Raw genomic sequence first — 16,988 nt, 5'->3', positions numbered from 1 at the left:
CGAGTGCGAGTGTCGGGGCAGAAAGATGGGCGACTAATCAAACGGCCAGACTGAGCCTCAGATGGGCTTTTGTCTGCATCACCCTGGAACCAGTGTGCAAAATGTACGAGTCCAAGCGATTGTAAACTGGGAGGTCTGATTCATTTAGTAAATCAGTTAGTTCATTTAAATGAACTAGCTCGAATTGACTGAATTTAATTGATTACTTTATTATCCCCTTTGGGAAATTTTGTTGCTTGTGCTTCAACATGCGTACATACAAAGACCAACAATAAATATATTATATAAAATAATAATTAAAAAAAAAATGAATAATCATCACTGAGACCCGCTCAGTAAACACCAACACTACCTTTCATTTAACAATTTTACTGCCTGTGGCAGGAAGGATTTTTTCCCCCTATTTTTAAAAATTGCTGGCATCCTAAATTGGATGGCTTTTTCACTCAAAAGTCTCCAGAAGCCAACATTTAAACAAGATTTGAACATATATTTTCTGTGAAGGTTGCTGAGGTGTTCTTACCGGTCATTAGCATGCTGGTACGCCATTGCTACTATACCTGGGTGGTTGTTTTTCCATTGCTACCAGTCCAAGTTATGAGAGCCCACCCAAGTCTCTATGATATTCTGCTTTTTAGATGATACAGTGAGGATGCAATTATGGCAAATTAAATCCCATTTCTTGGAATTACTTCTAAACTTTTCCCTTACAGTTGAGTGAATTTCTAACCTTTTTATGTAATGCTTCAAAACATTATTTTAAAGGAATCTGTTTAAAGAACAATTTGTTTGTGAATTTAACCTCAATTGCTGTAAACTGTGTCAAACTTGATCAGTGTTTGGTTTGGGGTGAATCGTAGGGAAAAACTTAAGGTCTACAAGTTTTAACTTCCTGGAACTTCTCTCAAATTTGTCTGATCAGCTTGATACAAACAGTCCACTTGTATCATTCAAGTGGAAACAAATTCAGTCCTGACGTTGCTGCCGACTGAGAGAACGAAAGCTCCTGGCAGTCTCACAATGGCTCTGAAAATGAGTCCAGTTAAGCCATGCTGTCACAGGCTTTAAATCCCTTTCTTCTGACAAGACACATTTTTTTTCAGCAGTTTCACTAAGGCAAATTTTTAAGCCAGGAGAATTTTTGTACATCTGACAGAAGCCACCAGATGGGTGAATGGTACAGAGCAGTGGTCAACGACTAAAACTGTTTAATCCCTTCGATCTGCCTCTGTGCAACGCAATGCTGAAACAACGCATTTCACCCGCTGACAGATACTGGATGCAGTCAGACTCACCTCTTATGACTTCTGGATCTCGGAGTGTCCTGAAAAAAAAAAAAAAAGAGACAAAAGAATGAGAAAAACTGAAAAGAGATAGATAGACCTAAATACAGATACATACACAAACACAAACCCACACACATAAGCCTCCCAATAGCTTCTTATGGCCTTTGAACGGTATGACTCTATTCATACGTCCCTTTCTGAGGTACAAGAGCTAAACCAGAAAAAAAATAATCAAAAAACAATAAATCTAGGCACCAACTCACTCAGCGTCAGCGCTGAACGTTTCAGTTGTGTTTTCTCCAAAGAAGCGCATCAAAACAAGTTCCATCACTGTGACGGCCTACAGGTTTTCATTCTCAAACTCTCACTAAATGCTGACATCTACCTCATACTAACACTTACAGACCAGTATGTTCCAGGAACACACAATTCTGTTTATTATTATGTTTTAACAGTTATTTTTAATGTCCAGCACAATTTATGTTGTTTTACAATATAAAAAGAATAATTCTCAATAGTGTTCACAGTATCGACCCAATATCATTCTTTCTCAAATATCTCATTCATTATTATTTGTATTATCTGTGTTTAAATGCATGTTCATTTTTTATCCACAATGTTTACATTTGACTTATTCCTCTTATCGCCTCACAGCCTCTCGAAATTTTGTTTGGATGAAGCAATATGTCAACAATCTAAATCCACACCACCACAATATTACTATCTCTGTAAACCCACAAAGCAAAAATAGGGGGAAATATTCATTTGTAAAAAAAAAAAAAAAAAACATACTTCAGAATCAAAAGCCTTTTTGAATGTTCTTGCTTTTAGTGCAGGTTCTTTTAGTGCATGTTCTTGCTTTTAGTGTTGGCCTGTCCTTGTTGAGAAATTAAATATTCAAGCAAAACCTGCGCTTTTGAACTTATTTTTGCACTTATTTTTCAGGCCCCCTCCTTCCAATCACCTGATATATAAACACCACTTATCATGAGCTTATCAAAATCAAGTTCCATCCTACATTGTATATTTTCACTCAGAAATACATATTATACAAGTAAAATTGCTTGTCACTTGCCTTATATACGTCCTTATGACTTTAAAGAGCATAATGGTGATTTGGTGAAAAAGAGATTGAGAGCAAGTGCTAAAGTATTTAATATAACTACTGTTTGTATTGCTGGAACCCTTAACCTTAAAAAATATAGATATATAGATATCAGAGCCCAAAGAAACAGAACAGAAAGTGTGTAAGCATGAGGACAGAGAGTGTGTGGGAAACCAAGATGGAGAAAGCAAATATATTCATTGTATTCAGCCCAGTTTCTCTTCTGCTAAATTGCATATTGCTTAAAAAGGAATTCATAGCTGTTTGCGATCTGACGGGCTTTGTGATTTTGACACCCAATTTAAAAGGTAAGATCTCAGAAGTCCAGTGTAAAAAAAGTCCAGCACAGACCTGCTCTGGCATTCTGGAGCTGTGCTCATGTGCTCTAAATCTTTCCTGCTTTATGCGATAAACATTTAAATCCTGCCAGAGAAAAGCAGCAATGCCTGTCGTCCATACACTATTCATATTTACCCATATAGGCTTCGTAAGGTTAAATACGAATGCTGAAAGCCTCGAGCTTGCCATGCAAAAAACCAAAGGGTGAGAATTTCAGCTGTTGGGCAGCAATTTAAAGGAAACTGCATTCAATCACACTATGTAAATTCTGCTTTGAGGCGCTTTTGTCAGGTGAAAATTACACTGCCACGATCTCATCTCTCTCTTAATGTTGGGGTCACTGAGTGACGCATGGGAAATCCCTCCCAGCACATCCAATGTCTTCACACTAGAAGTGCTAATTAAAAATGTAAATCAGCACTAACACTTTAAAACTCAGAATTAACACCATATTGTCACGCAAGAGCTAATGAGTTGTATATTTAGAGGTCTTTTCATCTGTTCTAATATCCTTTATATTGTCAAGCAAGGACGTTATCTCAAACCCTAGTGAGTTTCCCACACTTTCACCATTTGATTTGATTGTTCAAATGCACCTATGATACTCTCTTACAATTACAGGCAGGTCATACGTTTCAATCCAGCATCCAAATGTGCCCATGTTGGCCAAAATTTTACATGATTGTGCCTATGAAACTTAGCATTTTTGGTAATTTAGAGATTATGCACATACAAAATTGTTTGGCATAATTGGCATGTTTGAATATTTGAGTGTAGCATTGATGCATAGGCAGCATTTGGGCATTGCAGGCATTGGTAAATGTGGCTGTGATACCTAGATAGTGTTTTCATCACACTAAAAATGCTGTCTAGGTAGATAGCTCACTAGGTCTTGAGACAAATCTGAATCATTCTGAACCTTTTTGGCCATTGATAGGTAGGGAACACGCTAGGTTTTGAGGCCCAACTTCAAAATATCATACAGCACAGTTGAATTTTCCAGCAATGCATTAGAGACCCTGGCGCCACACTGGTGCGAGATGATCCTGTGGAATGTACCGTACAGTTCTGCAAGTTCTAGCGGTTCTCCGGTATCGGAGTATGTTTTCCTTGTATGGCAGAAGAGAAAAAAGGTAAAGCGTGCCTTAAGCAGAAGCAGATGGAGGCCTTGAGTTGATCAGGACTTGATTAGAGAGAGAAGAGGCAAAATAACACACATGCACACACACACACACACATAACCAGAAGGGAAATGCTTGTCCCAGCATAAAAATATCAAGGAATTATACTCATAAAGCTACAATCTTTTAATTTACTGCATCCCTAAATAACCAGCGGCCTTGAACAGACTGTACAGAGAATATTCAGAGACACATCATGTGCATCCAACACTGTAATGGGTGAACCTGACAGCTGTAAGACATCGTACTAATGTTGTAGAAAGCTCGTAGATTGTGACCATGTCTAGTGGGAGGTCAGAGAGAAGAGAAATATGACGTGGAATTCCACAAAAGCCATTCCAAGCAACTGATAAATGCAGCAGGAAAAAAGCAGCACATTTTTGAGAAGCACTACACTCGCATCTCTGAAGGGATGCGTAAATCTGCCATCTGCTCTAGCTATGGTGCCTATAAAAAAAAAAAAACAGGGACATAATGTTACCTCTGTCATTTCTCATAAAATAAGGGATTTTCTGGATGCTGCTGTAATTATGCAATACCACACAAGCAATTGTGCTTCGTCACAGGGCACAGGGGCTCAGAGAGTACCGACATTCACTACAACAACACAACTGACCTTATGGGAGTGATTACTTAAAGCTACAATATGTACGATTTTTGTAATAAAATATCCAAAAATCACTTGTGATATATTTCCTGCAGTTGTGTACTTACAATGTCCCAAAAGTTCCCAAAGATTTTTAATTTAAGAGAAATTCCAATTTTAATAAAATTGTCGCCTGTCAATGACGTAATATCCACGTTATCCCTGGTTTCCGCGCGTACTGCCATAGTAACCATGGCGACAGACATGGACAACTGCGATACGTCTAGCGGCACACTCACGCTGTTGTTGTTTCGTTCAAACATTATAGACCATGGCAAGCAGACTCTGGGACAAAAGGAGAACTTAAACGAGGATCAATATCAGCGTGGGGTTTTCGAGATGCCGAGAGCTGCACGTCCGTGACAAACTTCGACTTGACAGAGACACCTCTCTTGCATGTACTTTATTAGACAGGTGAGCAAATGTACATAAAACTAATCAATGTTATATAGCTCAACATGATGAAGTGTTAGAATATGATCAGTATGTTATTCTGATGTTGATCTAGCTTACTGCTAGTCTCATACAGACAAACTAACACATTATTCTACATTATAACTTTCAACACACTCAAATGCAGTTTAGTGTGATAGTGTAGACCAAGTGAAACAGCGCTGCGTTACCTCACAAGTTTAATTCGTCAAATAAACTGACCTGTGTGAGTATTAATTCAGCACTTACGCGTAGTTCGGTAGAATGAAATGTCCTCATTCCTTTATATCCGCAGGACTTGAGTGTGGCGCTGATATCTGTCTCTCATTAGCAATCGTGCCCTGCTTCATTCCACAGTCATGTTAAAAACATCAATGTATTCACTATATATTCATCCATAAACATTATTAGATCCATCAGCATGACGACAAGTTCCATAATTCCGCTTATGCGTCATCAACCTACGCCTTTGTTATTGTAAGAGGTTAGCGACCCCTAGTGGCGAAAAATTACATATTGTAGCTTTGACCATGCCCACTGCTTTTCAAGGGCGGACCACTCCTTCTTTAAACTTCAAACGAAATGACATCGCAACATTTGCGAGTCGGCTCATTCGCTAACTGATGTACCTGATAATTTTAGAAAAAGCTTAAATGCAGTAACTTCAAATGCAGCATATCATCATGCAAAAAAACTAAAAGCACAAGCTTTTGTATAAGGTTATGTTGAAACAATATAGGCCTATATAATAGTAGAAGACAAGAAAATAATGAAATTACAAGTGGAAACGTATACAAATGTCAAGAAGTTATACAGTTGACAAAAACTGACGTTAACAGAAAGGAAAAATGTGTAACCTACACTATCTGCAGATGCAAATAGGGTTAATAATAATAATAATAATAATAATCTTTTTTTTGTGTGTGTGTGTGTGTTTTTATCAAAATAAAGTTAACTTTGGCCACATGTATGTAGCCTTGTATTTAATGGAGAAAACAAATCATGGAAGTGTAAAATGAACGATGGTCAATGTCAAAGACGAGCACTATTTAAATAAATTATTGTTTTGCTGATGTTTTGCTTTTGGATGATCATTCATATTTTGTAAGTTGGAGATCACTGGCTGGTATGGGAAAAAGAATAAACAAAACTCCATTCACTAGGCTCTCTGGACGCCTAGTATCCAACTTACATGTTCTGTAACAACACCTTTGTACCCTAATTATAACGGTAATAATATTTGTGGTAAAACATATTATGTATTTGGGATCATTTATCTGTCGTAAGGTATTTATGGGTGGCAGGTCAAAGCTATTTGCAAGTACACTGTAAAATCTATACAAAATCTCTTTTATTTAGTATGTCACTCTTGGCCAATCAAATTAGAGGACGAGAACTGACTATTGTATAATATCCTACATACAAAGTGAACCGTGTCCGATACAACAGAGGCCAACATCTGGAGAACTGTGGGTTGGCGTACACTGTTGAACATGACCAGGATCACCAGAAACACATGTAACTACTCGCATTCTCACAGCGCCGGCAGTAGTCTCTTTATTTAAACATAAAATTATGAATCTAACTGAAGCACATTTCAATGGCTTTTCAGAGAAGCAATTTTCACAATGCCTTCAGTCGCAAACAATTGCTCACTAAAAGTCCTTTCAAATTTTGCAATAATAGGTTTGAAATTCTAACTGAATATACAGTAGCGATCCTTTACAGGGAAAAGTAATGCAAGATGATATGCACCCAGACACACAATGTCAATGTGATTACGGTTCAGAAATCTCAAGATAATAGTTTCCTTTATGCATTCAGCAACCTGAAGCTACATGGAATCAACCACCCAACAGGAGGAAATTAGATATAACACAACAATGCGTAATTTAGAAAACTATGTAATCAATTTCCCATAGCTCTCCTGATGGCAGACTGACAGTTAGCCAACCATATTATATTTGGAATAAAATGCACCAGTTCTATGGGCTACTTTTATGATGCTTTTTTCACCCCTTGGTCACTATATAGGCCCATTTAATGGGAAAAAAGCAGCATGAACATTCTTTTAAACATCTCATTTTGTGTTTGGCCATACACATTTAAAACAATGAGGGTGATTAAATGACTGAAAATACATTATGCACAAAAAGCTGATGTACATTAGTAATTAATGAATATTGTAAATATAATAATGTTAAAATTCATTAACATGCCTTTTTTTTTTTTCCAAAATCAAAATTCAAGAGAAAAAAATCTTAAATACTACTAAAGGTTTTAATTTCTTTTATTACATGGCTTGGTTGAATTCCAATGTAGAATGCGGTCTGTTATTTCTTGATAACAGACCGCTGCGAACTATAACACACCGTTGCCATGAAAAACAGAGCGTTGCTATGGACGCGGAATGGACTATTTTCTTTAGCGGAAGCAATACAATCGTTTTTAAATCAATAAACTCCTTTTTAAATCAATAATTTGTGTCAAATTATTTATTTATTTTGTAGGTAGCCATGTAATAAGCGGGATAATGTATAGCGAGGCGGTTGTTATAGCGAATATATGTGTGTCAAAGCTGAATTTTCAGCATCATTACTCCAGTCTTCAGTGTCACATGACCCTTCCGAAATCATTCTAATATGCTGATTTGGAGCTCAAAAAACATTTATTATTATCAATGCTGAAAACGGTTGTGCTGCTTAATATTTTTGTGGAAACTATAATACAATTTTTTTCAATTCTTTGAGTATAAAAAAGAACAGCATTTACTTAAAATACTTTTTTAAATAAATGCCCACTGTCAAAAAATCTTACTGAAAAGTAATGTATATATTATAATAATTAATGTGTTTTTAAAAAAAATTCAAGGGAGAAAAAAAAAAAAATATTGATATGTATTCATAGTTAATATAGTAAATTTACACTGCCTTTTTTGTGAGAGGTATTTTATTAGTGTTGTGTTTTATTTCTCTTTTCTTAGTCATTTTGTTAGGCACTTTTTGTGGCCTTCGCTCACCCCTGAAGTTCGGTTTTAAAACTCTAAAATAAAAAATATGATGCCGTTGTGATCCTGTTCGTCACGTTTCCTTTCTAGACAGGTCATAACACAAAGTAAATAGAAGACAAACCTCTGTCATGTCCAGTGTCAAGAGATATTATCTCTTCTCATAATGTGGCCTGAGGCTCCATGAGCTTGGGCTGTTCTGCTTTCTGTTTGTCACTTGATTGTGTTTGTTTCTTTGGTCAACACTGCCTCTGTAAGGCAGAACGGTGACGGCACTCCAAACACCCTCTAGAGGCAGTACTATCCTCTGACATTCCTAAAACAGTCACACACTCTCACCTGTATCGAGTGGGCCTCTCCGGGGTCAGAGATCAGCGCCTCGTTCTGGACCGTGTTGTGCTGTGTAAGACTTTCGTCCTTCTTCCCCTCCTTCTCTTCTCCGTCATCATCATCAAGCTCATCCAAGCTCTGCAGAGAAAATTTCAGGCTCAGTCAGTTTAGTTTGTTCAGATTGTTTGGGATTTGCGGATTATTTTCACATGACGAGAGAGTCTAATTGTGTTCAACACACACACACACACACACACACACACACACACACACACACACACAAACAGAACACACACACACACACACACACAAACAGACACAGGAAGTGTACCGAACAGCCTTTGTGGTATGAGTCTAGGGGATTTTTGGAAAGTGGAATGTCCCATTGCACACTAAGAACAGAAAGTTTTGCATATCTTAAAACAGACAGACTTTAAAACGTCAATAAACATGGTAATTTCGAGAATACTAACAATCTGAGCTATTTATGAATGATAACGCCCACCGCCATATGTGACAAAAGTGACAGAGAGAGAGAAACCAGTTTTCTGGCTGCATGTAAAAACCAGTCTTTCCAGTTCACGAAGGAGGAGGAAGAGTGAAGGTGGAGCCCAGCACAGGACGAAGAGGCTAAAAATAGCCTTACAAAACTAAACTGGAATGTAATAATTTACACAAGCTTTCCGGGCAGCCGGTTTTATCAACACTTCCTGGGGATGGGCCAAACTCTGAAACCTCTCATATGCATTAGCATACACAAATGAATACACAAACTATGACTTAGACACACACACTTTCCCACTCCCCAGGGATCAGTAAACACGCTTCATCAGCCCCCGCTGCACCCTTAAAGAGGTCACTTCTGCACTCCGCTGCCCGTTAGCCAAAATCAGGCATTTCCCTGCCTAATGACAATCATTTATGTCAATTAAGACAGCTTAGAAACTTGAGGGCAAATTAGTGTCACAACAGTAAAATGACTATAAAGAGATTTTCAAAGGAAGCCATTATTGTACAAATACTGTCTGTGACTATACAAACACTCACACTAAATGAAAACACTCACACTTTTGAAAACAGTAAAAAAGAACATTTTAAAGACCTTTAAACACAGTAGAGATAATCTATTTAGGGTCTAGCTTGAAACTGCCAGTTTACAGAGTTTTATTATCACTCAGGAAGTGTAGAAAGGCACTCATTTGAAGAGGTCAAGTCAAAAGAAATACATTTGTTTCTTTTCTTTTGGAAAAAGATTATTATTAACAATGTGCCTGGTCATTGAAAAAGGGCCATTTACATATTCTTAAAAGGTATAGCAGCAAAAAACAAAAAACAAAAAAAAAAGACCTATTTTATTCTAAGGGTCAGGAAGAGGTGAAAAGGTTCATACTTTTTTTTTTTTGCAATTATTCAAATTTAAATAAAATATAAATAAAACAAAAATGTATATGAAATATAAAAACTGTAAAAAATTCTTTAAAATTATATAAATATAAAAGTTTGTAATAATAATAATTATGAAGAACATTGCATTAGGCTGAACAGGGACGCTGAGGGTCTGTGGCTCCATAGAAGAGGGTCTGGAGATCAAGAGGTGGAAAAACAGAGAAAACAAATGCTGCAAATTCCTTGCCCTTCCTGTTTATAAAGCAAATGAGAAACTAATTTCGCTTGACATAAACGTACATGTATTTACTCGAGTAAACAGGTTAGATCATTAAACCTTTAACCTCTGTGTGTTTGCCGTGAGGGAGAGGGGCTTCATTTAAAACACTCCATCTGTGCTCATCCACTGCTTTATTAGGAATGCATGTGCGAGTGGAAATTTTGTCTCTCGCCTGCTGAAAAAAAGATCCCCGATCTATCATGTTAATACCCCTTTCCTGGCAGAGGGAAAGCACAACATGTCTGCCTCAGAACTGCAGCCTATCCCACCGTCTTAACTTTCAGACAACAATACTCCACTTGCACTTTATTCTTTTTTACTTTTTGTGGATGGAAAAGAGGGGAGCCCTAAATTTAATCAGACTGCCAAAGCTGATCTACATGAAACTATGTATAATGTATATTTCCTCAAATATATCATATCTTTTACATTCCTAATGACTCAACAATATGCACAATTACAAGAGATTGTGCTTTGCTTCTTTATAAAATGGTTTCTAATATAAAACAAATAATAATATGATGTTCAAGTTGAGATCATCTACATTCTAGTGAACTAGAAAATATGCACATTTAAAATGTACAATATTTCTCTTTTGGGAAAACAATCTAAAATGAATAATGTCTCATCTTATTTTAGCTCCACTGGAACACTGTATTGACCAATCAACATCAAGAAACATAATAATGCATTTTTATACCTTGCATATTATACACTACTTTTCTGCGTATTATTTAATCCACTTGATTCATTTCGTTTTGTGCATGATGATTACATTTTGGAACTCTCTTTAAAATATTCAACAAGAAAAGTGAGAAAACCTTATAAAGCTTTGTGTGTGTGTTTGTGTGTTTTGACTGGTGTTCTATACAGGCCAGTTATGCAGTAGATTAATGGAGAGTCGAGCTGAGGGGCTCTGGATGCTCTTCCCTCCTGATGTCCTCGGCAGACTGGATTTAATGACTGTGGATTAATCAAGTATTGCATGCCCTGGCTACACAGGTTCATTAGGATGATGTATTACACCCATGGAAGGTGAAAAGTGTGTGTTTGAGTGTGTGCGCGACGAAGTCAGCTGTCCTTTAATCATCACAAATCCACAGTCTCGTGGAGTGACTTAATGACTTAACCCAAAATCCCAAGATTATTCCGGGCACAGCTAAAAGCCATTTTATTTCATAAGCGCATACATTAGAATCAAATTTGGAGGTCTGTGGAGACATATTTGGTTTAAGTGTCAAATACAGTTATGAGTATTAGTATTTCCTTCCACATTAGTACAACACAAACCGATATGGGAAGTGATAATGGTTATTCCTTGATAGCCACTCTGTTTCAACCTAAGGCACCTCAAGTACAATCATAAGATTTGGAATCTTCTACAAAGTAATTTCTTTCAAAAAACAACAACAACGTATTGACTGCAAACCTTTGGACGGTAGGCTATATAGCTTTCGCATCAGGAGCATGCTTACAATGCCAAATGCTGCCTACTGAGGCCAAAAGATCCACCTGCAAATGTTGCGCAAGTAGGCTATTTGAATGAGATTTGTGATGGCAACCTTGCCTATCTCTCTCCTGCACCGGACAAGAGATTAACCTCACCTGGTGAACACATTTTAACGGCTTAGTCGAGTGCTCAAAATTGTGCATGCACGCACAACTGCCTGGGAGAATAGGAGGACACGTTCTCTGGTTATTAAATTTAATCATAAATCATTTTCTGCCGGCCCAGCAGCCATGGGCAGCACAGCTCACCATATTTTTACATATTATACACAAAAGCATGTGAGTTTCTCATTGAGTGTCTGTGCAGGTTGTCTGTTCCCCAAAGAAATAGTTATTTTCATTTCATTTTAACACAGAGATTGTAGGGAAAGAGGTGTGAAACATTTAGATTGGGCACTTTTGCTACACTTTGATTTGAAGGCACAAGGCGAAACTTAAACAGATATCAATTCAGGCGGCTTACGAAAGCTGAAAAATTAGGAGGTAGGAAGGCAATAATGCACATCCAAATCCAATGATGGTGTTACATCCTGTCTACTGAGGTACCTTCATCTGATCGTTTTTTGAAGGCAGCACAGATGTGTCCATTGCTGTCTATATATCCCACTATTCCTCTGCTTGTGTTTCAGTGACGGTTGAACTGAAGGACAAAAATGACATCTAAAAGTTGTGTCTCGTAGTCAGTTTGTGGGTAAATGTAGGTTTTTTTGCTCAATTTTTTCAACTTTTCCCTTAATTTCTAGCAAGAAACTAGTACGGTAATGAAATATTCGCGTGGTTATCATCAAAGCTCTCTTTAATGTGTTGCAGTTATGCTGGAAGAGGAAGTGTGTCCAAAATTGGGAGGTACCTTAAAAAGCAAATGCTTCCAGATAAGTCAAAGCTTTTGGACACAGCCTATGTGTTTAAGATAAACATATTTAAAATATATTTAAAGTAATAGCTCATCCGATAATTAAGATTCCATCATCATATATTCTAATGTTGTTCCAAACCCACTTTTTTTAGCCTGTTTGTCACACAAAACTATTCAGGGCTTTAGAGAACAATAAACCTCTCAAGCCATATGGAATTTTTATGTAGATTTATTGTCTTTCTGTCTGTCCTACTTCTTTTATATTTATTAGGCATTTTTTAAAAACAAGCAGAACGAATTGTATGCAAACCCTTCATAAATATGTCTGCTCAGAATCAGTTCAATTGGACAATTAACGCATGAACTGAAATTGAACAGAAATTGTTGTTGAAAAAGACCAGTGTAAACATATATGCACTGTCTAGAATTGTATGTGTTCTGTTTTAGTTCATTTCTGGCTGAACTATTCCATGAGCTATTCCTGAACTTCTATGAGCGAACATCTTCATTAGAGGTACTTAGAGTTTAGGATATTTTTAAAGCTGCTGAAGACCTCAGCCTCGGTAAGTTTTTGCCAAGACATTTTGTTTTAACAAGTCACCACAAAGACAAATCTTCACCTCATGACTTGCATGTGGTCAAACCGCACAGTGTGTTCTCAGACAGTAAGAGTATTCCATCCAACAGCGATTCAAGCATGTATAACCCAGACCCACATTTGATAACACACGGCGGAATTGACTCCATCAGTCAGACTTAAAAATAATAAAAACAATAGGAGGACACAGTCAGGACATCAGACTTAATCCACTGCTTGGTCCATGCCAGTTCTGAGAGAGCCGACAAGCTGTTTTTGAACATTCCAGGAGAGTTGCTTTTAGTGCAACCACAACGGTCCGCAGGGTGTATTATGAGGTTTTGAAGGAATGTTTGTGAGAGCTTAGAAAGCATTCACAGCTTTGCACCGTCTCTCCTAAAATGGTAGCCTTTTTTTCTGAAACAACATACTTCCAGCAAAGCACTGAAGCCTTTCCTGGTTAGTCCATAAATCTTGTTTCTGAGAGAATTGTGAGCAGATTTGCAGTCTGTAAAGTTATTTCCGATTTAAGATCAGTCTAGCCACCTCTGTGTTTAGTGTGTGTCATTAAATCACACATTTATTTCACATACAGTCCCAGTACGTTAGGTCTGAAGACGTGAATTAAAGGGTTAGTTCTCCGAAGCACAAAAAATATAAATAATTTACTCACCCTTGTGTAATTTCAAATGTGATTTTTTTTTTTTTTCCTTTGGAACAAGAAGTGTTTTTATGTTCATATAATGTAGGTCAGTGGGGTCCCCATGTTGTTTCGGACCCCATTAGCTTCAAAACATAATGCAAAATATGTTAGCATTGTTTTTAATGTTCATATTCCAAAGAACAGAAAAAAGTCTTTGGATCAACATAAGGTTGAGTAAATGACGACAAATTTAATTTTGGTGTGAACTATTCCTAATGAAAGACTGTGATTAAGTTAATGGATGGGAGATTGGAGATTTTAAAATAATAATAATAATTGAGTATGCAGATGGTATTCCAAAATAACCTTTCAGGACTTAATCTAAAAAAAGGTTATCAATGCCACCAAAATATACAATTTGCAGTCTGTTCAATAAGGAATCACATAAAAACAAGGGTTCACACTTTCAGGGAACTTGTAAATGGGGTTTTTATTGAGGTTATATTGGCTGCATAAAAACAAACATATCATCTAAGCAATTTCAGAGTTACAGTTCTCTCTGCTGTCCGTCCGGTTATTCAAAGAGTGGGCATTTTGTGGTTATTCAAAAAGTGGGCATTTTGTGGTTATTCAAAGAGTGGGCACAGCCCATCCACAGACTGATGCAATAATTTGAAAGCCTGAACTGAATTTCAAGACTCTAGCTTCAAAACTTTACATGGACGTGGTAGGCTAAATTCAACTCAAGTCACTCAAAAGGAGACAATAAGTAATCTGATTTTATCACTGTGACTCTACATTTTTATATATATATATATATATATATATATATATATATATATATATATATATATATATATATATATATATATATATATATATATATATATATATATATATATATATACATATATCATGTCAAACTTCAGAAATGTCCTATCATTTGTACAATCTGATCCAGATTGTGATGTGACTCACACAAAAGGTTATTTTAAAACAATTTATTTTGCTTTCTAATCTTTAAAGTAGTAGTTCATCCAAAAATTATTATGCAAGGAACTCAAAAAGAGTTTAGCAGAATGTCCAATGTTCTTTTGCACACAATTAAAGCAAATGGTGACCACAACTGTTCTCGGACCCAATCCACTTGCATTACATGTAAAAGAGCAGCTTGGACAATATTCTAAATACCTCCTGTTTTGTTCATCAGAAGAAAGAATGTCATGCAGATTTGGAACAACAAGAGGTTGAGTCAATGATTTAATTCTGTTCTTTAAGGCTTTAACATCTTTTTTTAACATCAGAAAACCGCTTTGCAGCAGCCAATAAAAATAATGCAAAATATTATGAAAGCAGGAAATTCGCTGATCACAAGCTCTACTCTGTAATTTTCCAGTCATACGGAGAATTGGCTAATTACATGCCTCCAATTCCTCATGCCAAATGGTTGCTTGATATTTTGCTATATTTGTCACATAGAAGATGCACATTACATGGATGATGAAACAACCAGGGCTCTGAAGTAAACCTGAGACTCATGCATGCAACAGAATATTCAGTGAACTAAAAAGCCACGGAGGGCTCAGAATTGCTGTGACAAAGCGTTTAACTACATATCACATTTATTTACGATCAAGAATAAGCGACTGCTTGAACAAACACAGCCCAAATGCTCATTATTATTACGAAGTAGGAGTCTCCATGACTGTTGGAAGCAGTAGATATCATTGCAAATTCCTTACAGCACCCTTCCCACGACTTTAAGTGCATAGTTATGGTCAATGAGAGCTCATTCTGAATCAGCTGGTTTCTCGATCCTCCTCTGGGACTAGAAGAGGGCATTTGGTGTTAAATAACCCTTGTAGGGAATACTGACCAGATGAGACTGACTATCTTGCAATATTTATCCAGACACAAGTTCTCCTGATGTGGGGGTAAACACAGCGAGGCTGCATTTCCATTACCAACTTCGCTGTTTATTCTCTTCCGTGTTTGACTAGGGAGGAGAGTGTTCAGTCACTACAAACAGAATAGAGCTCCAACAGTGTTCAGTCTCTGAAATATGTGTCTTGAAGCAGTATGAAAGACCGCTCAAAAGCAGGGATATTTTGTGTAGTTTATGGGCATCTAATTCGATGCTCTAGATGATTAATATGCCAATGAATAGCTTTAACTAAGTTTAACATCTGCTTTTCCATACTGCTGCAAAAAAAAGATTGATATCTTCAACCAGTGAACTGAAGCCAAGGTAGGAAGGATGATGGTAGGTAGTGGTTCAACAGATCACAAAACTCACGGTTCAGATCGGTTTGAGTCTGGGTGAGAACTCAAGATAGAGAACGTAACTATTTTACGAGGTGGGATTTATGATTTGATTCGTACAAAAATTTAAGATTTTTAGAAAAAACAAACAAGAAGGCCCACCCCTGAGCAAGCTGTGCAGGGTTTATGCTAGCAACAGGAAGGAGAACTGCTGTTTAGTCGATAGCAATGACCTCTTATCTTCGTTTAACCCTTTAGACGACAAATACTCTTTTGCCACTGTGTTATGGTTTCAGGCTTTTCATTTGCAGTTCTTGAGTTCTAAACAGGCCTGCTCTTCTGGTTTCAGTAGCTGCCAGTAGTTCTGCCTCACACTGAGCACAGCAGCATGTTCTTCCTCCATAAGCACACACTTCAGTCACGCTCAGAGACCAGACCTCGCTGCAGTGAGAGGGCAGAGTACATGCTAGCAGTGAGTCATCTAGCCCCCTCTTGTCCTCCACATTCTTTCAATTACTTTCCCTCCCCTCCCTTTTTTGGAAATTTTTTCCTGTTCCTTCACTTGGTCTATTCTCTTCTTGAGTCTAATGAGCCTGACACTCAGCAGGTTTAGAGAACTGCTGACTCATGGTCCAACGGCGACCTGATAAGTGGGAGTGATAGGACGGGTGAACATGCAATCCTATGATTTAATGGGCTATTGAGAGCCCAGAGAGAGTTAACCACTTTTTGTATTCATGCTGGTTTCATATGATTTTGAAAAAGTTTTGTACCATTTTCAATAGAAGTTCAAGAGAAAACTTTAAAAACGTAATGCAGCGTAACCACCAAACACATTTTCCATACATCTTGAATACATGTGAGTATTCAATCATCCTAGTCACTTAAAAAAAAAAAAAAACGTTTGCCGCACTGACCTTGACGCACAGTGTCTGTAGGGATTCAAAAATACAGCAAAAACATTCATATTTAAAAAATATTTTCTATTTTAATATTTTTTAATCTTGACTTATTGCTGTGATGGCAAGCTGAAGCCATTCTTCAGTTTTCTCTCACATTATCCTTCAGAAATCATTCTAATATGCTGAGTTGGTGCTTAAGAAACATTTACTTTCTTTGAACCATAACTTTTCAACAGTTGTGCAAGTA

At 37.1% G+C, this 16,988-nt stretch overlaps 1 protein-coding gene across 2 annotated transcripts in view; it reads right to left on the bottom strand.

Moving 5' to 3' along the window:
* The window catches only part of pawr (PRKC, apoptosis, WT1, regulator), a 65,931-nt gene that overhangs the window by 14,039 nt on the left and 34,904 nt on the right, over positions 1-16,988 (bottom strand). For both annotated transcript variants that reach the window (XM_079868827.1, XM_079868826.1), the window contains exons 2-3: positions 8,336-8,464; positions 1,296-1,324 (exon numbers count right to left, since the gene is read on the bottom strand). In XM_079868827.1, the coding sequence (XP_079724953.1) occupies positions 1,296-1,324; positions 8,336-8,464 (158 nt within the window). The remainder of the gene's footprint in view (positions 1-1,295; positions 1,325-8,335; positions 8,465-16,988) is intronic.

This window comes from Squalius cephalus (assembly GCF_949319135.1).
Source record: "Squalius cephalus genome assembly, chromosome: 4".
Taxonomy (NCBI): domain Eukaryota; kingdom Metazoa; phylum Chordata; class Actinopteri; order Cypriniformes; family Leuciscidae; genus Squalius; species Squalius cephalus.
The sequence above is the reverse complement of the archived record's forward strand: the minus strand, read 5'-3'. Positions and strand labels throughout refer to the sequence as shown.